The sequence below is a fragment of the Pseudopodoces humilis genome, chromosome 5 (assembly GCF_049639895.1).
Source record: "Pseudopodoces humilis isolate 2021_Gansu_Grassland_sample_001 chromosome 5, ASM4963989v1, whole genome shotgun sequence".
Lineage (NCBI taxonomy): Eukaryota > Metazoa > Chordata > Aves > Passeriformes > Paridae > Pseudopodoces > Pseudopodoces humilis.
The window spans coordinates 50,961,977-50,987,090 of NC_142204.1; the positions used below are offsets into that span (position 1 = coordinate 50,961,977).

The window sequence follows — 25,114 nt, forward strand, 5'->3', positions numbered from 1 at the left end:
ATTCACAGAGCTTCTGCACAACATAGTATTTTTTTTATATATTAGTGAATCATATATGTATTTATACATATATACATATATATACACATACATGCATACATACATATATATATATGTAATTGACCCTATCAGGATCCCATTAATGTTCATTAAATATTAAATTAATAAATGTCTCTTCAGGAAATCCAAAGCTGCTTAGACACATTTTCCTTTTATTTATTTTTTTCCTTTTGTCAGCATTTGTTTTTCATCTTTTTAACATAAAAAAATTTGGGCATTTTAGTATGAAAGGCCACAGATAGCCCCACCATGGCCAGAGAAACAAGATAAGCAGAAAGTCAAATTTATCTTCTGTGATTTATAGTAAGTTTTGTTCACTGAATCTTGGCACTTGACCTTAGCTTGGATTCGCTTCACTGTCTCTGCATCCCACTCATGTTGCTGTCTGTGATGGAGTGAATGGTTTTCCAGCACAGAGGGCTCTGAACCCTCAGTAAATTAGAATTATAGCCTTCAGAAACCTTTGGCAAATTACAATAAATTTTGGGAGATCAGCAAGGCATTTCTCAATTGTTTCCCTTTGCAGGTTTGCAAAGCACATAATGTGCAAAGGTGTTTGCTCTTCCACTCCTGGTAGCCAGCTGACCTGCATGCAGACCCAGAGCTCTAGACTAGCAGGAACACTACTCTGTGTGCTGCCTTTGCCTGGGGAAGAGTGTTGCTGGAGGAAATAAAGCAGAGAGACGGTGTAATTAGCAGGCAGGAAGCTAAAACGCAGGAGAAGGGCAGAGGATGGGGATCTGGTGGGGAATCCGGCTGTGACAGCAACAGGGGAGTGGTTGTAAGGGAAACAGATGGGAAGAAAGGCAGATGGGAGATTAGGATTCAAACACATAGTAATTGAAACTTTTTTAAATCAGATGGTCATGGAAAAATGTAGTTTGCTTCCAGTCACTTCTAGAGATTGAACTGGATGATCTCAAGAAGTCCCTTACAATAAATATTATTTTTTGTTTAGCATCAGCCAGCCAAATTGGAAGTGTTTCACTTCGCAGTGTATACAGTCAAAGAGTTTCCCTGACTAGACAAAGATGATTGTAGCAAAAAATGTACATAAAATCAGATCCCCATAAGAACCCAACAGAAAGGTAGTTTATTTATTTAAGGGGCCATATATGGAATGCTACAAATAGGACTGGAATTTTTGAAATCAATATTTTTAAAATTTAAATCTTACACTGCAATTTGCACGTAAGATTCTGTAGCTAGTATGGAAAAATTCACACATAAGAATTTAGAACCAAACTATCCATATTAACATTAATAAATTAAAAATAAAAAACCAGCAACAACAAAATCAAAACAAACAATCAACCACAGAGAAGAAACTTGTTTAAAGAACCTGCAGGAACAAAATAGTTTCAGAGTGGATGATAAATTCACAGAGCAGATAAAGCAGCACATAAGGAATCCACGTCTGCTAGACCAAGGCTTTGAGTTAACTTTAGAAGATGGAGCCAGGAAGCAGCAAAGAGGATAAAATGAACCATGTGTCCTGAAATAATTAGATAATTCTCTGACAAAGCCCACACATTTTGGCTGGTTCAGGCCTGTTTCATGGCTGGCTCCCTGTGTTTCAATGTCCCTCACTCTGGTCTAAGTTACTCTGCAACCACAAGCAGATATTCTCTAGACTAAAATTCGGTGCAAAACAGAGAAATCAAGTTGTATTGAAGGTTTTAAACAACTAGTGGGGTCATTAGCAATCTGCCCAGAGTTGAGGATGCTTTGGAGACACTTTGAGAGCAGACACATAAGTATGAAGTACGAAGGAGGCACCATTTTATAGATCTAAATAGATCACAGACTGTGCTCTTAAAACATCTCTGCACATTCATGGGGGGAAAACGCAAGGAAAACAGCATATCTACGTGATTATTTCTCAACATGTTGTACTCTTAAAAATGTTCATTTGTCATTGAGATGATTTATTGTGTTCTTCACTTGGAGCTATTGTCAGTCCACAAGAGCTGTTTCACTAATTTACAACAGTGTCAAATCAAAGTTTTACAGATCTGTCATTTTATCCAGATTATTTTTAGTGCAGGTGTTTTGCTTACACAGAAAGAAGCAGCAATATATTGTGATCAAAGAGGACTTGAAAGTCCAGAGTGCCAATGCCAGCTCTCCATCAGGTGCTAGCTGACTCATTGGCTTTTAATGTGTAACTAAGGACTAGCAATCGAGGTAGCAGCTGATAAGACTGTCTCACTGAAGTTAGCAGGAATGAACAAATGTTGGCCTAATGAATACTGATGCTGACTCAGTTAATGCTGCTAAAGCATTAGAAAATATCAATAAAAAGTGTAGGGAATGTTATGATGTATTAACATCTCTCTCATTTCTGTGGATTAAATCACTGCAGACCTACGGGTTCCTTTGCCCTCAGCTCTGCTCTGCCGAGCCCGGACCCCTCGCACACCTCGCAGCCCGGGAGGCAGCGCCGCAGAGGTGCGGCCGTGCGGGGCTGTGCGGGGCCGAGTGGAGCGGTGCTGTGTGGAGCGGCGCTTTGAGGAGCTGAGCGGTGTTTTGCGGGGCTGAGCGGTGTTTTGCGGGGCTGAGCGGCGCTTTGAGGAGCTGAGCGGTGTTTTGCGGGGCTGAGCGGTGTTTTGAGGGGCTGAGCGGTGTTTTGAGGGGCTGAGCTGTGTTTTGAGGGGCTGAGCGGTGTTTTGAGGGGCTGAGCGGTGTTTTGAGGGGCTGAGCTGTGTTTTGAGGAGCTGAGCGGTGTTTTGAGGGGCTGAGCTGTGTTTTGAGGGGCTGAGCGGCGTTTTGAGGGGCTGAGCGGAGTTTTGAGGGGCTGAGCGGAGTTTTGCGCCCCCACCTCGCCCCCGCCCGGCCCGCCCCGGCCCGCCCCGGCCCCCGGGCGGCCAATGCACGGGCGGGGAGGCACAGCCGGGGAAGGAGCCGGGGAAAACATCAATCCCAACTTTCTCACCTTGACGGGAACGGAGCGCTCCCGATGTGTCCCCTCCCGCCGTCCTCCCTGCCGGCCCAGCCTCCCCAGGAGGGCCGTCCGACGGGCCGGGCTCGCCTCGCCAGCTGCCCCCTGTCCCTCTAGGGGGAGAAACCCGAGTAGGGGGGTGTCCCTGGGCACAGTCCCCTCGGTCCCCGCCGCCCGGGGCCGGGCTTGATGCGGCTGCCATGGGGCTCGGGGCTCCCCTCGGACCGTGCCTGCTGCGGGCAGGGCTGCTGCTCGCCCTCTGCCCCGCCGCCGCCAGCACCTGGATGTGAGTAGCCGGGCTCGGGGTCAGGGTGGGAGGGCTGCGCGGGGCCCTCGTGTCCGTCGGGGCCCGGCGCTGACGCGGGGCTGCCTCCGCAGGTGGCTGGGCATCGCCGCCGCCGGCGGGCCCGAGAAGCCGGGCTGCGCCAGCCCTCCGCTGAGCCGCCGGCAGCAGGAGCTGTGCGAACAGAAGCCGGAGCTGATGCCCGCGATCCGGGAGGGAGCGCGCCTGGGGCTCCAGGAGTGCCGCAGCCAGTTCCGACACGAGCGCTGGGACTGCCGCTCGCCGCCCGCCGCCCGCCGCGGCCCCGCCGCCCTCGGGCAGCAGCTCAGCAGCGGTGAGTGACCTCCAGGCACGGCGGGAGGGACACGGGGCTGGCCCCGTTCTGGGTGTGCGTGGCTAGGAGCCCGCGGGGAGAGTCCCTGAGCCCCGGCGGCAGAGCCGGTCCCCGCCGCCGCACCGGGAGCTACCGCGGGCACACCGAATGCACCGAACAGACGAAACCTGCCCCTGTCTTTGCTACGTTGCTGTTGCTTCTTGTAATTTTCGCGTAGTACGTCCGTGGATGACACTGCCCGTGGTTAGAACTACTTAACTGTGTTGAAATGCTGTTGTTCTTAGGCTTAGGTTGGGTTTTATCCCCTTGTGTCATAGTTACTAAATAAGTGGGTCTATGACATATTATTTCGAAAAGATAACTTGCAGGTAAAGCCAAAGCTGCTTTTTTTTTTCTTTTTTGCATAAAATATTTATGAAATTGCTGGGATTTCCCCTGAAAGAAGGATGAGGGTTTTTGTATCAGATGTTGCACAAAAGATTTCCTGCAAGTCGCAAGGATCCTGTAACTTTTTTTTTTTAGCTCCCTGGTAACTGAATGTGTGATAGATGTGTTTTTAAGTATTGGGGTAATTGCTTTGTGTTCATGCAATCTTCACTTTGTACTAAAAGAGGCTAAAGCCCCTAAGCTTTAATCATGGAAACATAAAAAACTATGCATATCCCAGAAAGGAAAGGGAAAAAAAGAAAATGAGAGTTTTCCCTGCTGTGTGGAGCCGTATGTGTGTTAGTCCTTCTGTTCAACAGGAAGGATTGCTCCTGAAGACGCATAAATGAGTGCCACTATTCACCCACAAAGCTTCACTGGTGTGTACTGTAGAAGCCCTTTATGATGGTACCGCCACCACAGACTAATACAAACACGAGAAACAAACAGGAATTTTTTTTCCCACGAGCAGGAGCTTTGGAGACTGGAAATAAATAATTTTCACATCAGTGAAAATTGGCCCATTTCAGTAAAATTTCAGCTACATTTATTGACCACTCACTGATACTCAATTTGCTTAGAGTATGCTCTGCTTAACACAGTATAAAGCTGTATGCCACATTATGCCAGAAGTTTCAGAGAATGGGACAGGCACAAGAAACCCAAGCTGGTCCCTCCATGATTCTTCTGAGACATAGTGTAACAAGGAAAGGCCTTTCGTGCTGCTGTCTTTCCCATGCCAGCTTATTCTAGGAAAAGCACATGGCCTAAAGATCATTGTGCCATCCCGATTTCTGCCTGGCTTAAGATTTTTAGGGCTCTTTGAAACCTTTGTGAATTAGAAGAATGCTAACATTTGCTAAATTTAGCATGAAGTTTTGGCCCTGTACCAAGTAACCTGGGATCATTACAGATTCTCTGAGATTTAAACTGACCTTTTCTTCCTCAAACCAATATGAATAGTGAAAAGCAGAGTGGAGAGTAAGGGGTTTGGAATGCGGTTAGCTTTGAGTTGGATTTTTTATTTATTATTTGGCTTGAAAATTTCCGTGGCAAATAAAATCCCTAATCAGATTTAGAAAGAAGTTACCAAAAAATTGCTTGGTACAAGTAGTGAGAAACAGCATCATTAATAGCATGGTCATATGAGGAGGCCCTGAAGTCATTTTGGGGTATGAACATCCACTGCTTTGAACAAGTTAACGCTACAGCCCAGGCCGTGATGACTTTAGACTTGTAACCGTGCTCTTTTAATAATCATCTGGCTTGTAAAGGCCCTGTGTGTAGCCCAGCCAGGAGGGTGGTCGTGGGGAGTCACAGGGTGACATTTCACGCCTTGCCATGCAGGCACGAAGGAGACGGCGTTCGTCTCGGCGGTGACGGCAGCAGGGCTGGTGCACTCGGTGACACGGTCGTGCAGCGCGGGGAACATGACCGAGTGCTCCTGCGATGTCACCCTGCGGCACGGCGGCTCGGCCAGCGAGGGCTGGCACTGGGGCGGCTGCTCCGACGACATCCACTATGGAATGGCCTTCAGCAGGACCTTCCTGGACATGCCTTTCAAGAACATAACAGGCAAGAGCGGGAGCGGACTGGCGGCAATGAACCTGCACAACAACGAGGCTGGGAGGCAGGTAGGTGTCATTCAGATGTGGCAGCAACTGCTCGGTGACCTTCATTGACAAAATGGCATCAGCCAAAGGAGGCGGGTTCTTGGCGTGAACAGCAGTAACACGATCAAAGAAACATGTACGAACTCAGAATCAGAGCTGGTTTTAACCAACTAATCTCTGTATGTTAAAATAAAATCCACAAAAATGTAGTGCTTAGATAGTAAATTTATCTTAATTAGATATTTGATATTCAGTTGCAAACTTGAATAGTCCTGTTATCAGCATAATACGATATGATTTTTGTCACTGATTATTCTGTCACTATCATGACCTGCATTTTTAATTCTCTCTAATACTGAATGAGAAGGCCAGCTGGACAGAAGGCCTCATTACTCATCTGCAGTCCACACCTGCGGGTGCAAATTTAACATTGTTCAAAGGGGAAATAAAGAGTTAATATCTTCTGTAAAAACATGGGATAGAAATGATACCTTCAAAGTAGATCATTGGTTAGGACATACATCAAAGAAGTGAAAGGAGGCTGATTTTAGATTCTTTTAGACTCTTTTCATCCCAAAGAACTTCCAACCCAGGGCTGCTGAGGAAGACTCTGTGTTTGAGTGTGTGACATTGGACTCCTTCCTGTCCTGCAGAGGATGTAAAATGGGGGCAGAAGTCACTTATACAGGGAGATGTGAACCTGTAATCTAGTGCTTGGAGTTTACATCTGGCATGGCAGAGATTTGTAGCCTTATTTTTACTTTAAAATTGCTTTCTCTGCTTTACCTTGGAGATTTTATCTTTAATGGTCTCTCTGGGCCCATAATACTTTAAATCTGTTCTGCTTAGTGACACAGTTTTAGCTAAAGGAAAAAAAAAAGAAAGGGAAAACCTCTGGTTTTGACTACACGTTTTGATGGACTCCATTGTGACTCCAAAATTTCCTGTAGCTGTAAGCAGGATCAGTGGGTTTTACTTAACCAACTTTCCTATCTTCCATAGATAAGGAATAGCTATTGTAAGAGCCATGATGGTATAACTGAAAATTACTTTAATTTGAAGTAATTTTTTATAGGTAATATGTGTTATTTCATATAAGTTATATAATTGGAAAAGCAGAAAGTCTTTCAGGTTCCTTCCAACCCAAACCATTCCACAATTCCATGGTACTGTGACAAAGACCCTTTTCATAAAGGAATTAGATAAAGCAAACTTCAAACCTAAGTAAAAGCTGAGAACAGTTACTATTCATTTAATTAGATGCCAGTCAGCTAAATAATCTCCAAGGAAGGGTGATTGGTATCTTGTAGTAGGAGATGTTAATAAGAGAAACAGAAGATTAAATGATTATTTCCTTAAGGAAAGAGAAAAGTATTGTTTATCATATTTGTAGAGTGAAATAGTTAAGGAAGAAATATATAGTCAGCTTCCATGCATAAATATTTTGTAATTTCTTGGCAAAATGTAGGACAAAACAAATATTTTGGTCACTGTCCAGAATGAAAAATAATGTTTATTGTTGGTGCTTGGGATTTCTAGCAGCAATATTATCTGAAGTAAAGTTAGCATAACTCTTCCTTTTTTGTATTTTCAAATCTTAACTAGGAGATGCTGGAAAATGTTTGCCTTCATGTTTTGGGGCTTTCAAGAAGGATGTTTTGATCTCTTATGACCTTTTATAATAAATACTATCATGTTCCTGGTTTGGTGTCTTGCAAAAGCAGTCTTCCAGGGACAATACATCTGAGTTTGTTTGGAGTTAGTAACAGGACTGGTATGTGTAGAATTCTCTTGTTTCTCTCCTATTTCAGTACAAAACGTTATTTTACACTTCCACATTTCATAGTTATCATATCAGCATCTAAAAATTTTATATTTTAAAACTGTGTGTCTTTTGAGTTGTCCACTAATCTGACTCAGAAGATTCAGATTGCATCCTTATTCTGTTACAAGAAAAACATTCATCATCTTTTAGCATGGCAATTTTCAGTGTACTTAGATGTCCATATGTGAGTTGAGTTCTTCTGCTCCTTATACAAAAGGATGTGGGGAGTCAGGCACTATGGGTTGAGTACCACAGTAGTCAACTATGGTAGTCATAAAAAAAACCTAAAAAAAAAAAAATAAAAATACTAACGATAGTATTTTTTTACTGCTGGAAAAATTCTGCTCACTTTTCTACTTGTGGAAATTTATTTGATGTGGGACTTGTGTTCTCTCATTGAAAAATCTGGTTTATCAGAGAATTTGTTTTTGCTGATACTTGTGGATTGGTAAGAGACTCACCAGCAATTAGAACTGTTCTTAAGTGATGCACCTCTGGTAGGATGTGCTTGTCTTCACCAGTGGCTGAAATTGGACATTTGATTACAGGCATTGGTTCCTATGACAAAACAACTACTGGCAGTCCTTGTCTCACAGCTGAGAACAGTGCCTGCAAACAGAAAGCTTAACTTGGAGGTGTTAAGCATTAACTGGCATTAGAGGGTATGCAAACTGTGATTCCATTGACACTCTTCATTGCTGCAAATCAGTCTCTGCTTTCTGTCTCCTCTGTCTGTTCCAGCCACAGGTTCCCACCCTGTGCTGCTCCCTATGTTAATTGCAATGGATCTGTGAAAGGAAGACAGTTTAAAAATGATCTTTCTCTCAGGTTTAATTTTCAAAAAGAGCGGTGTTCATCCCGTTCATCACTTAACCCTGCACTCTTGTTGTGCGTGTTGTACCACCAAGGCTGAGTGGTGGCAACAGGGGCAGGAGGAACTGCTCAGATGGGTTTGTGGCTGACCACAACACTTGTGGACCCAGCTCAGCTCCACACTGATCATTTCTCACAGGCTAACAGTCAGTTCCATACCCACCTAAGAAAACCTGTCCCAACTTGCTCAGAACAACACATCTATCTGTCTGTCCCCTAGGTTTCTGTAACAGTGCTCCTCTGGAGCTCTCCATGGAATTTTGTTTCATAGGGAGAATCCTCTCACTATTTCATGAATAACTGAATAGATTCCCATATGAATTTGAAGTGTGGAACAGAACACTGGTTGTGGAGTCAGTGTGGAAGTCGTGGTCCCAGTAACTCTGCAGTCACTGGGCACTGCTGAGACACAGGTGTGTGCTGCAGCTGTGTCACACCTGAAGGGTGGCTTTAGAGGCACGATCTTAGGTTTGTTTGCAACGTCAGGAAAAGATGCCTAATCCCTAAATTTTGCCAGATGTTCAATTATGGGAACTTTTTAGTTGAAGTTCACATGGCAGACTGAGATGCCAGCAGCATGTTCTGTGATCAAGCAAAGCAAAATGTCACCTCCCTGTGCTGGCAGCTTAATGTATATTAGAGTCCATGCTGAAAATTTGCCCGTCCTAGCAGCTAGAAAGCAAGACACTGAATCACATTTGTAGTTCCTGCATTCATCTTCTCATCCACACACTGCTAATGTATGCTGCATTTTTAAGTTTTGATATCAGTCTAAGACTTCAACATCAGTTTCTGCTCCTGTTTAGAAATGGTCTCCCTCTACTTTTGTTTAATTCATCCTCAGATGACTCTGAGTGTCATCTGCTGGGCTACTTGCCCGCATGGAAGTAACTCACCCTTTGAACCAAGCAGGCATGTCCAGAGCTTCCTCTGACAATTTCTGGATCCTTCAGCCCTTAGTAAGTACTGCAGTGAAAACAAGGATTACATCTGTAACCTTATCAATCTAGTAGCACAATTTGATTTAAAACTACTTTGAGATTCTAGTTATTCAACAAAAATAAATTATCATTCAAAATTTGAAAAATACTATTAAATCCTCTCTATTTTTAAATTGTGTGTAAAATTTATCTTTTGATATTGTGTTTCTCTTTTCCTTAACATTTTTATTAGGTCATCTCTCCTCTAGCAGACTTTTTGTCCTTTTATTTTAAATTCTTATCTGCCTCAATCACTCTTACATCTTAATGATTAGTATTATGACTATCCAGTGATTTCACTATTGACAGATTCTTGAGATATGAGCAAGGCCAAGTCTGTCTATTAAAGAGAAAGTAGTCGGTGTAGAAGAGATGGTAAGTATCTCCCAGTGTTAACTAGCAGTTGATTTGCTGCTAAAAGAGTCTGTATGTGCTCATGGGTGAGAGTTTGCTTGTTGCAATGTTTTTATTTCTTCCAGTAGTGCCGAAAAATCTCCAATTGCAAAAGCAGCCCACAGCACGTGGAAGTATCTCCTGTACAGGTGCCTCTCTTCTCCAGGTTTAATTTGCAAAGGCTAATGGCTGCTCTAGGTCAGGGCATATGCCTGCTCTTTCTTGCTGTTTTTTGTGAATGTCTTGTATATTTGGCTTCCATAGTAACCTCCACCTACAAATCATTCCTGTTTATTCACCAAAGATGTGACTCCAAGCAAACAGTTAAATCATGTGTTTTTTAAAATGTTTGTAGAATTTTGTCCAAATGCCAGCTCAAGATTGTGTACCTTTGGGGCAGAATGTGGCAGGAGGCCTCAATGCCCACTGAAACCAATGGAATAACCGTGCTGGACTCATCCCCAGCTTCAGTGACCACAGTCACCCTCATGAAAAGTCCCAGTTTAGCACACAGATTAGAAATAGCTCATTTGATTTGCCTTATTCCTTGGCTGGTTGTGGAATTTGTGCTGCCTGAGCTACCAATGTGGAGCCTGGGACTTGAGTTTTTATCTGGTCCTGCAGAGGGCCAGTGGGGCTCGGTAGGATTTGAGGTCTCAGATCTCACTGCAGAATCAAGGCTTAGGAACTGGCACAAATGAAACTACTTTCACAGGTACAACCAGAGGAGGATATTTGTCTTCTCTTTTTTGAATTCAGTTTCAGAATGATATAGACTGACAGCAGTTAGTATCTGTGGAGGCTAAGGGATAAGCGAAGGCTTAGGATGAAATTTGATAAACATCTTGTAGTTGGGATATTGGGTTTTCTTTTGTTTTCCCCAGGTTTTGGTAAAAGTGGTTCATTCCTCCAGAGAGGATTAATTTGAATATGCATTGGCCTTGATGCATGAGAAGTTTCCAGACAAACTTACTTGTGAGTTAATTTAAAATCCACACTTACTGTTAAATTTCCCAGTTGCTTTGATTTTGGAAATTAAATATGGGAAAAGTTAATAAAATGTAAGATGTAAGATGGCAACATGAGCTTTTCACATTACTAACCAATGGCCCATATGAGTCTACAGGATGTCTCAGAAGGTACATTAATGCAAATGTGAAACAAACCAAAAATTATGATATCTTGTGCTACATCTGTACATGTGTGGTTCTTCAGTGCCCTTTCCAGACTCTAATGTGAGGGTTGTCACAAGACTAATTGTGTGATTTTATACCATGACTATTAGATGTTAGAAGGAAGTATTGTATTGATTGTCTCTTGAGTGTTTGAGTCAGTATCTAGATAAAGATATGAGACAAAGGAAGTTACTGCTTGTTTACAGATTCCAGTTATGTGAGGCTTGATATCCTATAAACTGTGCCAAAATTGTTGTGTGTTACAAAAAGCTTAACACAGGCTTCAGATTCCCATTGTTGGTCAGAGCTTTACTGTTCAGCCCAGCCCTTGCTTCTGCATGGGTATGGAAAAGTAACTCAAGGGTATTTAAGTGTTGTCAATAACTGTGTAAACCTTGCTAGAACATTGAGAGTTTTAATTTAATATGAATGTAACTTTCTAATTGTGTGAAATAGGAAACACTAGAAACCCATACTAGAACTACTTAAGTCTAAATTAAAAGAACAGGGCTTAAGACTATAAGTGAGAAGCACCTGAGATTTATTCCAGAATACCTGAGCTGAAGACATATCTGCCAAACCATGGTGGGCCTTTTGATAGACTTTCTGTGAAGCTCAGAGATGTGAGCATCCTCCTGCTCTTTCCACAGTTTGCCCTGAGGTGCCTCCTCTTGTGCTGCTTTGGGTGCAGAGCCACATTGGTTGCCCAGGCACTGTTGTGTGACTTCAGCCATTCCTGTGGCCTTAGTTACAAACAGGGCTGTGAATGTTTAGTGATCATCATGGTAGCTGTAAAGTGCCCTAAAAAGGCAACTTAACTGGGCACTTACTTGCCTGGTGTCTTCCAGCATAGGAAGGGTGCCTTGACCTGCCCTATCCTTGCTTTCTTTTTCTGCTATTCCCCACTAAACCCTTTAACCCGTGAGAGCCTTTTGCATTCCAGCAGTGGGAAGAGTGACTCAGGACATGTCATTCAGGTATTTAGGATCCTCCAGAATGGAAAGCCATCCAGAAATCACAGCTTTCACTGTTGTGGTCAGTATTGCTACATTATACCCACTGCAAACTGCAAATGAAGAGCACATCTGAAGATCATGCCTCTCACAGTGGGGGTCCAGGTCTGGAAATCTGGTTTCTAACACATGCTCTGACTTCCCTGTTACAGAAATGGCAGTGGCAGCTGCAATATTAAATACTTTGAGACCTCTGTGTTACTGATGTCAGGCAGCATTCCTGATGAATGAAAGACCAAATGTTGTTCTCCCTTTGCTTTCAGGCTGTAGCAAAGCTGATGTCTGTGGATTGCCGTTGTCATGGTGTTTCTGGGTCCTGTGCTGTGAAAACTTGTTGGAAAACCATGTCATCCTTTGAAAAGATTGGCCGCTTTTTAAAGGATAAGTATGAAAACAGCATACAAATATCAGACAGACTGAAAAAAAAGCTGCGCAGGAAAGAGAAAAGCCAGAGGAAAATACCAATCGGGAAAGAGGACCTGCTGTATGTGAACAAATCACCCAATTACTGCGTCGAAGACCAAAGACTGGGGATCCCTGGCACTCAGGGCAGAGAATGTAACCGCACCTCGCAGGGGCCCGAGGGCTGTAACCTGCTGTGCTGTGGGCGTGGGTACAACACCCACGTCGTCAGGCACGTGGAAAGGTGCGAGTGCAAGTTTGTCTGGTGCTGCTACGTGCGCTGCAGGAGGTGCGAGACCATGACCGATGTACACACCTGCAAGTAAGATGAAGTACAGGAAACCTGGCCAGACCATCCACGCTGTGTGGTGCACTGGGGCAGCAATCACTGTTACCATGTGGGATTTCAGAGGGATCGGCCTCAGGGGGAACAGGTACTGCCGGACAACGGGGAGCCCAAGCACGCTGCGACCGAAACAGCTGAGCAAACACCAGGCTGCACGCAGGGACAGCTTAGACAGCAAAAAAGGACTCCTGATGACACATTTGAACGTGTTACTCCATGAGCAGGGACAGATGCTAAACTTTTCAAGCGTTCAATAGACACGGTGTCCTGAAGATCCATGTGGTGGGTAGGTACAGTGGAGAAATGTCAAGATCTCATTGAGACAGAGACAGAAGAGTTAAGAGAGTTTGCAAGACACATTGGATATAGTCCTTATGTCTGTGCTTTTAAAACTGGGACTAGATGGATCCACTAGATAGTTAATTTTTGCAGACTTCAGAAAAACCCACAAAGGTAGGGAAGGAGTTCAGCTGTTGACCACAAAGCATTTGCTTTGCAGCCGTTCAGAAAACTGCCTTCTGCATAACGTGCAGGAAAGTGTTGGGAAGTGAGGAACATGTGTGACTGCAGAGAGCTCAGCAGTGTCTGCTGGAAAAGGAGGGTCAAGCTGCGCCCAGGGGAGAGAGGCAGGAGAATGTGAATGGGGCACCAAATAGCAATTTCAGGATTTTTTAACATGTTGTCCTTCAAACATGCAAGGGGTAAGTCTGAGAAGGGACCAGTTTGACATTTGAAGGAAATAAAATCCTCTGCAGGCATTTCCTGGGTATCTGAGCACACATTTTGTAAGTCAGCTGGTTGTCACCCCACTCTTGAATTCTATGCAATAACCTGCTGCATTCAACCATCTCACTGGTGGTTCACCATCATTATCAAAATTTACCACATGAGATTTAGACCAAAGGAATCTGCCATAAAGCAAAGGATTTTTTAAAAAAATTTATAGAATCAGCAGCTAGAATTTTTCATTAGGTTGCATCCTCAGTAAGTTCAATGCACAATGTAATTTATAGATTGACTCACACCACTAAAATATTTAAACTGTTAATGATAACATTTTCTCTGTCTCCATATGTTGGCTTAATTTTATTTTACATCTGTGAAAGATTGTTTATTTTTATGCAGTGATTTAATGCCTGGCTTAAAAAGCATCATGTGAAAGGATTACTGTTGTTTAATTGTGCAAAGAACTATTTTTGATAAGACAAGAAAGTTTATATTTCGTAAATATTTAAATTATGCAAGTTATGTAAAAGGTTTCCAAAACTAATGTGATAAGACTACAGCCCTTGAGATTTGTTGGTTAGATATTTGTTGATATTGTAGTAGCCTTTAATTGATTTTTATTTGCATGTGCTGGGGGAAATGAGTCAGAGAACTGTATAAATGTTAGGGGTTTTTACCATCAGGGTGGTTATAACTATTGCAGTTCATACACACTGATGAGAAACACTATGACTTTGTAAATGATCAGTTAATTAGTATTAGGCATACTTTCTTTTTCATTATTCTCTTAAATACATTTTACAAACACTGAATCCCAGGTCCAGCAGTAAGTACTCCCACTGAAATCAAGGGAACTTGGACGGGTTTGCAATCCCTTTTCTTCTTTCATACTAAGAGCCAGTTTTTAGAAACTTGGGACAGTTTGGCTGGGGCTTTCAAAGTTACTTTGAAGAATTCATTTCCTAGTTGTCAGTTATTTTCCCTGGAAAGATGGTGACCAGATTCTAAACTGTCACTCTCTATTGAATGTGTAGGTCAGGAAGAAGGAAACAAAATCTTCTGTGTTGTGGCATTTCATTGCCTTACGTGGATTATCATAGGAACATCAGTTCAGCAACAGTGGAGTCCATTATCTGCTATTTGGACCTTTACTCCACATTGGCCAGTCCATCTCCATTGGCCTGATCAAATTATTATTTTGGGACCACAAAATCTGCTGCCTTTGGGAAGGGTGCTCAGCATGCCTCACTGTCACAGGAGGTTTCAACACCTTCTCTGTGAAAACTTGGTAGGGAGGACACATCGTGGTGGAAGTCCCTGAAGAGAAAGTTGTGACCCCAGGCTGTTTCCACAGTGAAAATAAACCCACAGGTTCCTCAAGCTGTGCCACAGGACTGACAGCAAGGATGGAAGATGACAAAAAAGCACTAAGTCCAGATGGAACAGTATCATACTCTCTGCTGAGATCATATTTGGGATAATACAATTTTGACCACTTAAATAACCTTGAAATATTATTTGAACTCAGTAGTTGTTTTGGTTTTGTTTTTTTTTTTCTTTCCTGTTCACTGATTTAAAGATCGGCAAGAGAAAGAGAATTAAGTAGCTGCTTTGGCTGCCTCCAGGGATCAACAACTTCCCAAAGGATGGAGTGATTTCCATACATTTTACATAGCAGGCAATGTAGTTGGACTATTACAGTGCTCTGTGCCGATCCCTACCTCTCTCCACATATATTCTAATGCCCTGAAACATTGTTTTCATATCTGCATACTTCAAATGATGATAAACAGATGATTTTCATTTTACTAACTAATATACTACAAAACACAAGGTATAGCTATCTACATGGTGGGTTAAGTCTTTTTGAGGCACTTACGAGAACTAAGATATAAAAGTCAGAAATCAAGACATCCACCAAAGTTTTCAATGAGATGATTCACCTACTAAGACCTGGGAACTTGAGGCTGTACTGATAAAAACAGGCAGAAAAGGATAAGTAGAGAAGATTGCTGTAGCATTTGCTAGGAAAAAACATTTTTGCAAGCTATGTTCCACAGAAGATAGCAGTCTTCCACTGCCATTGATCAAGCCCAAAGAGGAGTCATGATTCCTTCTCAGTTTGAAGTTTCATTTTTCATGTTTTTGCATGAGCCTGTAGCTATATCATGCTATGGACAACCCTAAGAAAGATACAGACCTTTCTGAGGCAACAGGTGATTACATATTTAGAGATTATAGCAATCAAAATACAAGATTAAAGGAACTGGTTTGCAAGTTCTGGGGAGGAGAACATAGGGAAAGGAAGAATGTAAAAAGATACCTAAATGGAGAGTCACCAGTTTTTAACTTGCTAAAAAGTAATTGTTAACTTTTCAGCTAAGAAGATTTGGACGGCACATGAGTCAGCCCACCTAGATGGACAGTTCAGCAGAAGTGATCTCTGAGGAATCTGTTTTAACCTATGAGTCTATGAAGGATGCCTTAGATCTTTGTAACTTTGAAAGGGATAACTACAGAGGCAGCGAGGAGGAACTAAAAGTGGCTTTAAAGTTATCAGAAATGCAAAGAAACAACTCAAGCAGAGCATGTTCTCTCTTGCCATTCTTCATTTTTTCACCCCCCAGGGAGGCAGGAGCAGGATGTGGCTGAAGCTCAGGTGTTTGTGCCCTGTTGCTCAGAGGGTGAGAAGCAGGGTCCCTTGTATCCCTTGTACAGCATCAGGATCCACTGACACCCCATGGTATCACAGAACAGGTCATGAGCTGTTCTCAAACTTTCCTGTTTCAGCCTCAAAGTTCCCATCAAGCCTTACAGGCTTCTTCAAGTTTCTTTAACAGGCCCCTTGGATTAAGGGTAGGCTATGGCCCTACAGCCTTAAAACTGAAGAGGATTTCATCAATAAAAAGCCCTTTGCTCAGTATCCACCTTAGCCATGACCCAAGTCAGTTGGGGGGGCACCACAGCCCTTTCTATCCTTACACAGGAAAGTCAGTCAGCACTTAGGGTGGCAGTATTATTTCCCCTTCTGAAATTACCCACCTGGCCTCTTACTTTATTAATACACTTATTCTTGAGAAACACTCAGACTGCAGCAAACCCAAACAGTTCAGGAGACATTACATACACATCAAGCATTTAGCAGTCAATTCAATGTTTGAGGAAAGTGTCACAGTAAGACATCTGGAAAGCAAAACATGCTGAGCAAAATAAAGCTTTTTCCAAACTGGCAACCAGGAAACTAAGGCTGTAAAAGGGTCTGCTTTTTTCCAGAAGGAGGAAAAAAAATTGGATCACGAAGGACAGTAGGGAAGGTCCAGAGGCATCAAGGCAGAGAGCCCCTTCAGTTTATTTCTTAGGACTCCTATTAATCCATATAAAGCAGCACTAGTAAAGCAGTTGAGAGCTGTGGTTTACATTGAAGTCATGTTCAGGCACTTTGAATCTCAGCTGGGTCTTCCTTGGTGAAAATTAAGTTGAATCCTTGTGTCCTTCCCCCTCTCTTCTCACAGCTCTACTTTTTCAGGTAGACATACCTCACAACCTTTTTCTTGCCCTTCCCTTGTTACTCTGTTCTCAACAAGTCTGCATGATGTTACAAATATTCCCATCACCTTACATTGGAAAATATGGATCCTGGAGCTTTGTCACACACAGGTATTCACACGCCTGTACCTTTGTCTTCGTAACTGATTTCCTCTCTCCAGCTGGAGAGGCCAGAACAGTCATCTTTCTGCTTGGCAACTCAAATGAAATGGAGATAGATCACCAGAAAGTCTTGCTAATAAGATTCAGAGTTCATCTCAGCAGCAGGATACTGTAACTTCCCCACTCAAGACCGAGGGGGCAGGACCAGATCTTGCAGCAAGTCAAGGAGGCATGATGGTGGAGAAAAGCAAGGAGATCCCATTTGTGTGGCCACACCAGTACAAGTTCCAAATATTTGGTAAGTCTTATTAAATATGAAAGCATACAGCTGTGAGGACACTGCTTAGAGAGTAAGAGGAAGATTTCCATCAAAATTGTAAGAATCAAATTATTTAAGATGTGACAAAAATAATTCTACCACATTGTCTTAAAATACACTGTTTAAAAGGTTTGTTGCAAGTCCAACCTTAAGGGGTTAAGAGAATCATGATATATTTACTCAACTTGGATTGTTAATAAAGGCACACATTCTTCATTTAATTTTGTAGAGGAAATTTGAACTTTTTAATTTGAAGAGAGATGAAATATTCATTGGCATTCAAAGTCAAAAGAATAAAGACAATAAAGACAAGTGTAGTCCAGGGAAACTACTAATGAAGCCAAATAGAGTTTCTTCCTCTTAAGACCCTGCTGGGTAACTTCAAAATTGTTTTGGTATTATTCTGAATAGCAGTGTAGCCAATACAGGCATACACACCAACAGAACTGTATTTGTGTGAAAACTCCAGGAATTAAAGTTAGTTTTTCACAACAGGCTTAAGTAATGAGAAAGCATTTCAAACTAATTAGAAAAGGGGATTTTACTTCAGTGAAAAATTACATATGATATTAACACATCCTCCTACACAGGAAAATCTGGAAGATTTAACAAAAGCACTTTCACTGTGTCAGGTGCATTTATAGCTAATTTACATTAATACTGAGGGAAACACACATTATTTAAAAAGCTAGTTAAACATAGAGAACAACTCAGAATCCAGTCTTACTCTGGTGTCAGAGAGTATTTATTTTTCTTACAATATAATTCTCAATATTGCTTGAAACTTTTAGTGCACAGAATTTGACTCAGATAACATCAACAATAATACTATTTCTAATGCCTCTGTGTTAAACTCACTGTGGGTTCCTGAAAAATCCTTTGTGGCTTTTGTCCCACAGTAGTAGCTTGAAGTTTTTGAGAAATAGACCAGAATTCATGACACAAAGCTCCAAGAGATTATAGCCAGTTCTGTGTCAGCCCCAGTTATGTGAATATGGACACAGTCAGCATGGTATAACTTAGTTTCAGGAAAAGGTCAATCTGGCCCTACTTAAAAGAAACACGTGTTTAGAAAGAAAGATCTTCACACAGCTCTGATATAAGGTAAGAATAAGGCCACTTAAACTTGGTCCTTTTTTTTCCCCATGAAAAAAAGGATGAGGGAAACATCATCAGTGAAGTTTACACGTCACACATTGCATAACCCAAGACACAATGCTCTCACTGACATTCCACTGAAGACAAGATTGCCCCGGCTCACGAGAAATACTGTAGGTGGTGAAGGTGCACAAATGTGTACCCTGAAACAACCCTCACTAGAAGGCACACTGCTTTCTATCAGGCTCTTTGTGATGGGGAATGTGTTCCTGATGTTAGAACTACAAGAGGAAGCTCTTCCATCACACACATTCACTGCGTGACCAGCCACTGCAGCTGATCAGCCATAGGGAAAATCAATGGATAAGCAGCGGTACAAAAGCTGCAATAAAAAAAGAAAAAATCAGCTACAGTACTGCTGCTTAATGTGCCAGTTCCTTTCTATAAAGTAAACACTTTCAAGTTAAGTACAAATTCTTCCAAGCTGCTTTTAAATATCACACATGCTATTTATATATTTACCTTAGTTCATCCCCTAAAGATAGGAAAAAAAATTGCTATTGTGCCTTTCATGGCATATCTGTGTTAAACCATCATGTAGTCTTCCTTTGCCGATCATTCAGTTTTCATGGGGGACTACAAAATACATTTTTGGAGCACTTGGTATTAGAATAACCAAATAGATTTAATAAAAATTGATGCTGCCATTAAAAAGGCAGAGGATAAAAAACCCAGAAAATTAAAGCTCCTTATTAACGTATTACTAAAATCGACAATATTCCACCAAGTTAACATAGTCACAGCAACATTGCACTGTTAAGAGGACAGTACATTTGTCACAATCTCTTTATTGTCCACATACATAATTTATTAGCCAGTTATCTACAAGTATTATTTACCACAGGCAAACTAAATACTGTGCTTTTAAGAAACCTGCATAGAAATGATTGGATGTTTCTTTTATTTTGGACTTATTTACAAAAAAATTTCTATGTGTGTTAGCAATAAATAATCCCAATATTCAAAATGCCAGTGCTCATGCACACACTGACAAGATGGCTGCATGCTTTAAAAAAAAATTTTACAGTACAGTCTCCTTCATAGCCCTCTCTCTCTAATAATAGCAGAAAGTGCATTTTCTTCCATATTCTTTTTCCTTTTCTTCTGTTTTCATTTACTCTTGCTTCTGAGGGATACAGCCTTCCATCTCAACAACTTCTGGCCAGCCTTCGTACTTGTTTGTGTCCTTGTTATTCTTTATATGCTATAAATGGAAAATATCAATCTGCTGTTAATGTGAAGTCATTTATCCTTTTGCTTTAACTCATAGCTTTAAGAAATACTTATTTTCAGGCCATGAACAATGAAAAATCATCATTATTAACTTCTTGTATTTTAAATCAAATATAACAATCTGTAAGTATTTGCAATTTAAAGTAACTTGCTCAGGACCAGTGTATGGTAAAAAGTTAAGCCATATGGGGAAAAAATTTTTAAATTTTATTGTAGATGTTTGCTTTGGAAGAGAGAAGCAAGGAAAATTAATGCATTAAAGCATGAACCACTAAGTAAAAATAAATAAGGATTTCTAAATTTAAAGGCAATGAAAACAAATAGTGAGATTTGGATGAACATTTTATTTGTCCACCAAACAACCACATACAGTCAGGTAAGACCTTATTGCCTCCAAGAGTCTGCCACTGTTTCTGCACTTAGTTTCTCCTCCCTTACAGAGCTGGCAGAAGAAAACACATCTTCCTTACCCTGCTACTACAGAGCTACTTTTACCAGTAATTAAAGGCAACATTGACACATGCTGAATTGTAACAGCTAAAATATGGGAATATATATTGTATTTCAAAAATTTTGTGATGGCAGCAATTTGAGAGAAGAGCAAAGGTAACACCTGAGAGCTGGGAACACCAACACCTTAACTACCCACTTATCTCATGGAAGTTCAGTGTTCTTAGTGCATCTAAAATACAACTCAGGCAGAAAGCTTTGAATTCCTCAGTTCAACTTTATTCATTAAGAGGATGAATAATCTAGTTACTGGCATAGTAAGGTCTACACCATTTAAGATTTTTTTTCCTTATTTATGAGTCACCAAAGAATTTTTTTTGGTATGTTTAAAAGGAGGACGATATTTAAGGAGAAAACCTGAAAATAACACTGTGTGCCAGTACTGCAGTGGATACCCATCTTGAAGAAATGCATTTATAAAACATGCTATGCCTCTATTAATGCAGGCTCTTAAATTACAGCAAGTTATAAAATCACAAACCTGTTCAAATGGACTTTTAGTCTTAATTCCTTTACCACCACAGAAGACCCAGTTGTCTCTGAAGCCAAGGTTAGTAATAGATGTGCTTCCCAATTCTGCGATCAGTTTCCGTGCTTCCTCATTAAGCCTTGAAAAAACCAGAGAAGTTTGTATGCAAATAAAATACATTAGCCCTTAGAGCTTTCATTGCTCAGTGCACCTGATCTTACTTAACATACTTCAATATATTTTAAGTCAGTCAATATTGGGCAAGATCTATCTTTCAGAATCAGGTAAGGTTAGTTCTGAAATCACCTGATGCAACAAGTGCTGCTCTTTCCTACTATAACGTCAAGGAACCAGGATATAAAGCTACCACTACACCAACAACAGCCAAGAACCCTCTCCTGTGAGAATTTATACATCTCAAGTTCTGTTAGCAGTTCTCCAAGAAACTAAAAAAGCCTTTAAAGCAAACATTGTTTGCAGGCTCAAGCTGAAGTCTAGATAAAGTAAAAGCCATTTTAGATTAGAAGAATGAAATGAGTATCTGAAGTAAGTTCTCATACGCTTGGGGCAGTTGACTGAAAATCCAGAATGCTGCCTCACAGCATGGTTCAGTGTCTGTAAACCCAAGTAGGATAATTTTAGTATCGAAAGGAAAACAGTTCTGTAGGATAAGATATCATTCCAAAATCTCCATATAGAAGCTCTTTATTTCTTCAATTTACTAAATGTGCCTGATTACCAAACAGGACACAAAACTTCTGATTACTACCACCTATTGAGATATAGCTGTATGACTCACTTCAGGCAAAATTAAGAAAATAATTAAATAGTGTGTAAGTTATTTGCCCAACCCATAGTCCAACTTTCTCAAGCATTAGGGCAGCTTGATTCTTTGCAATTTTGTTTCTAAGACCTGGCATTTATATTTACTATCAGCTACCAGTGGTAGTTGTAGTATTGTCAGCAAGCAGTAGTTCCTGTCAGCATGACAAGGCCAAATACAACTTCTTGTTTAGCTGTATTCCATCTACATACAAATTTGCAAAAACATCAGTTGTAACATGATTACTGAAGCAAAACTAACACTATTTATCTAAAATGTCAAAGAAGAAAGGGAAAAAAGTAAAATGTAAAGTAAAAAAACAAGTGAACAGAACAACAGAGATTGATCCAATCTTGGCTAAAACCCCAGTAAATTGCTTTCTTCTTCCCTAAAAGCAGTGGATGCAAACACACACTGTTTACTGTGAAGATTCCACACTGCAAAGTCAGGACTTAGTCACAGGGAGGCTGCTTCTATATCAAAAATACAGACAAGTTGTACATAACAAATTGAACCAAAATAGAAAAAAACAAAATGTACAGATCACATTAACAAAAAAAGTTAATTATTAGTAAAATATCGGAGGAAAAGGAAAGAAGTTTCAGTTTTCACTGTGAAAGACAATCCTTTGCATAGGAAGACTTAAGTGAGGAGTAGATTATAATACATATTCTACAGTGATTTTAGTATTTATTGAAACTGACCCAAGTTGTGAAAGTTGGAAGACAATGGTTCTAAGAGACCTGAACTCTCTTAGAATACATCTAGATTAATAAATTGAATAGCTTTAGGGTGGAACAGTAAAACACCGAGGCAAAATAATATAAGGCTCACACTAGTAACCTCTGTGACTTTAAATGTAAGGATACAGGCAAGGCTTGTTGGGAATGGTCTCTGCCATCCTGTAACCACCAAACTCTGTCTTGGAGATTATCTGAAGAAAGTGCAGGACAGAACACACACTTTCCACCACAGTATGTTCTCATAATCATGTTCTTGTGTCTGGACCTATCTGAATTTACTAGCCTAAGACAGAATGAGCTATCAGCAATAGAAAAATCAGCATGCCTGTATCTGCTTAGTTTTAGTTTGATTTTTTTTGTGCCCAAATCACATCTGCATTATAAAACTAAAGGACTGAAAGTATAGTTCCAAATCTGTCACCTTGGAAGAACAAAATCTTATTAAAAGTGGTTGTGTGATAATTTTTTTAATGTATATTTAATGTATAAAACAGCATGTAAAAGTTAAAGGCATATTTGCTGTTTAAAACCAATTACATACTTGGTTGCACCATCATCATATGTTGCCATTAACACAATCGTTCCATCCTGGATGGTCTTCAGAAATTCAATAAGTGGTGCCACATCTGAAAAGAAAGAGAACATACAACTGTTTAATAATAAGCAATAATTCAGTATTTAAACACCTGCAAAGATATTACTTTTAAGAATATTTGTAAAGATAATATTTATATACATAAATATATATATCTTTATTATAAGATACGGAGTGAGAGAAAGCTAAAATGCATCAGAGAACTCTTATTTTATAAAAAGATTGTGTAAAGGCATAACCACTAATGAGAACTACTCTGGAGAACAAGTCTGATTAACCACACCATTCCCTCCCATCTCAACTACTTGTGTTTCTTTAGAATTGCACTCTCCTCACAATTCCCAAGGTAGAGGTGAAGCACTCCCTTAACTATCACCTTAAATCACACAGCAAATGGAGTCTGGACAAGAAGGAAGAAAAAAGGCACATCTGTTGTTTCTCTCTGACCAGTGTAATTGCACCTACCTCCTCCCCACATGTCAAAGAACTTAGTATCCAGTAATTCTCCTGTTTTACCTGAAGAAAAAGAGAAAAAGAAACATTTGGTGCCATCAAATATAGCCAAAATTATTTTACAGATAACAAACCCGACTCCTCTTACACTCTTTCAGAGAAAGTGCCGCAGAAGACATTAGAAAAATGAATTATGGTAACTTTTCTTTTATGGAAACAGCATAGTGGTTTGTGAAAAAGTGCAGGAAAAGGTAAGAGGAAAAAAGTGGGACAATCCACAGAAGTGTTGGGAGTCCAGGCCAGATGTGGTTTTAAGCAACCTGGTCTAGTGCAAGGTGTTGGGGGTTGGAACTGGGTGATCTCAAAGGTCCCTTCAAGCACAGATCATTCTATTATTCTAGGCAAAATTCTGATTTTGCATCAAAATCACTTTGCTAGAAGTGGAATCTAAAATAAATGGTAACACCCACAGGCTCTAAAACCAACAAAGAATATTCAGTTCATATATCTGCCTTCTTTTAAAGTCAGTTTCGCAAAAATAGACAGTACAGCCTTAGACTGCCTTTCGTGCCACATGGAAAGTCAGAAAGATTAAAATTAGACTCCATGTTTTGCTATAGACTGGAAATTTTAAGTAGACTTAAACATCCAGAATAAATAGAAAAAAGTGGACAATATAGTTAATCTCATTACCTTTTTTTATTATGCTGTCTACAAAGGAGTATTTGATGAAAGGTGGAGTATATTTTAACATATACGTTTATTTAAAGTTTGGAAGACAGAAAGACTGGAGCTATAAAATACAAAGATAGGTATTTTGGTTTTGAAAAGATTAAGACAATTTAGGAAAGCAACACAGGATTAGGAAGTATTGTTCAAGTTATGCTTTAAATTATGTAAATCAGAGTACAATCCACAAATAACAAGAATTTATGTTATGCAGTGAAATGACAAAGTGCTATCTCAGTGCAACAAGGAATCGTTTACCAACACATTAAAGACAAATTTGCCAGTGCTGACATTCAGTTCAGCTTTCAAGGTAACACACAGTTAAACTTGTTTGGTTTCAATGAAAATTACAAACCCTGAACACAATTACCTAATATGATGTATTTACGGACAAGATCTATGGACCAAATATTCTGATTCAAGTGAGGAGATAACGAACTGGTCTTGTTGTGTAGTAACAAAACTATTGAAGATGCTAAAGAAGTTTCACTGAAAACAGAGCAACAGAAGAATACAGTCTACAGTTTAATCACTGGTGGCAACACACAAGGTCAAGAGAAGTAGCATGCATCTCATGTCTTTTTCCATTTTTCTGTGCATTAGGAATTTACATGATATATCAAGAAGGCAGTCACCACAGCATTCCACGTTACTGTTTTTATAACACATTTTTAGAAGCAAAAATGCACTGAGTTTTCTGCTTTGTAACAAGGTATCAGTGCCAATACCTGACATGATCTCAGTATAAATAAGCTGAATACTTCCTTTTCTCCTTGGTGCTTGCCTTTCACCTTCAAATAGTATTTCACCTTAAATTTTAGAAACAATTTGAAAATGAAGACAATCTGCCCACTTAAAATGTCACTTACCATTGACCAAGGCCATATTTATTCCTCTGCCAACATTATTTTTTACTCCACTCATTAAACTGCAACAAAATAAATATTTTTATTTTTAATAGGGCAATTTTCTGATTGAAATATTTCTGTTTTTTAAATAGGATTGAGTTCTAAGAGATACATAGTTAAAAGACTGCATGTTCAC

The 25,114-nt window shown here is 40.4% G+C and overlaps 2 protein-coding genes across 3 annotated transcripts in view; one reads left to right on the forward strand and one right to left on the reverse strand.

Moving 5' to 3' along the window:
* Positions 1–2,974: 2,974 nt before the first annotated feature.
* On the forward strand, positions 2,975–19,739 carry WNT16 (Wnt family member 16). Of its 2 annotated transcripts, XR_015772473.1 has the most exons (5): positions 2,975–3,287; positions 3,380–3,618; positions 5,392–5,678; positions 12,180–13,365; positions 14,425–19,739. XR_015772473.1 is itself a non-coding variant. In XM_005519521.2 (4 exons), exons 1-4 carry the CDS (start codon positions 3,202–3,204, stop codon positions 12,642–12,644), a joined length of 1,077 nt encoding a protein of 358 aa, XP_005519578.1. In that variant the 5' UTR covers positions 2,975–3,201; the 3' UTR covers positions 12,645–14,202. The 2 variants fall into 2 exon arrangements, 1 of the variants encoding a protein (XP_005519578.1); XM_005519521.2 differs by lacking the exon at positions 14,425–19,739 and having other exon boundaries at positions 12,180–14,202.
* The window catches only part of FAM3C (FAM3 metabolism regulating signaling molecule C), a 28,849-nt gene continuing 23,018 nt past the window's right edge, over positions 19,284–25,114 (reverse strand). Inside the window, exons 6-10 of the mRNA XM_005519234.3 lie at positions 24,940–24,998; positions 23,354–23,404; positions 22,835–22,919; positions 20,740–20,866; positions 19,284–19,719 (exon numbers count right to left, since the gene is read on the reverse strand). Of these exons, the coding sequence (XP_005519291.1) occupies positions 19,630–19,719; positions 20,740–20,866; positions 22,835–22,919; positions 23,354–23,404; positions 24,940–24,998 (412 nt within the window). The 3' untranslated portion in view covers positions 19,284–19,629. The remainder of the gene's footprint in view (positions 19,720–20,739; positions 20,867–22,834; positions 22,920–23,353; positions 23,405–24,939; positions 24,999–25,114) is intronic.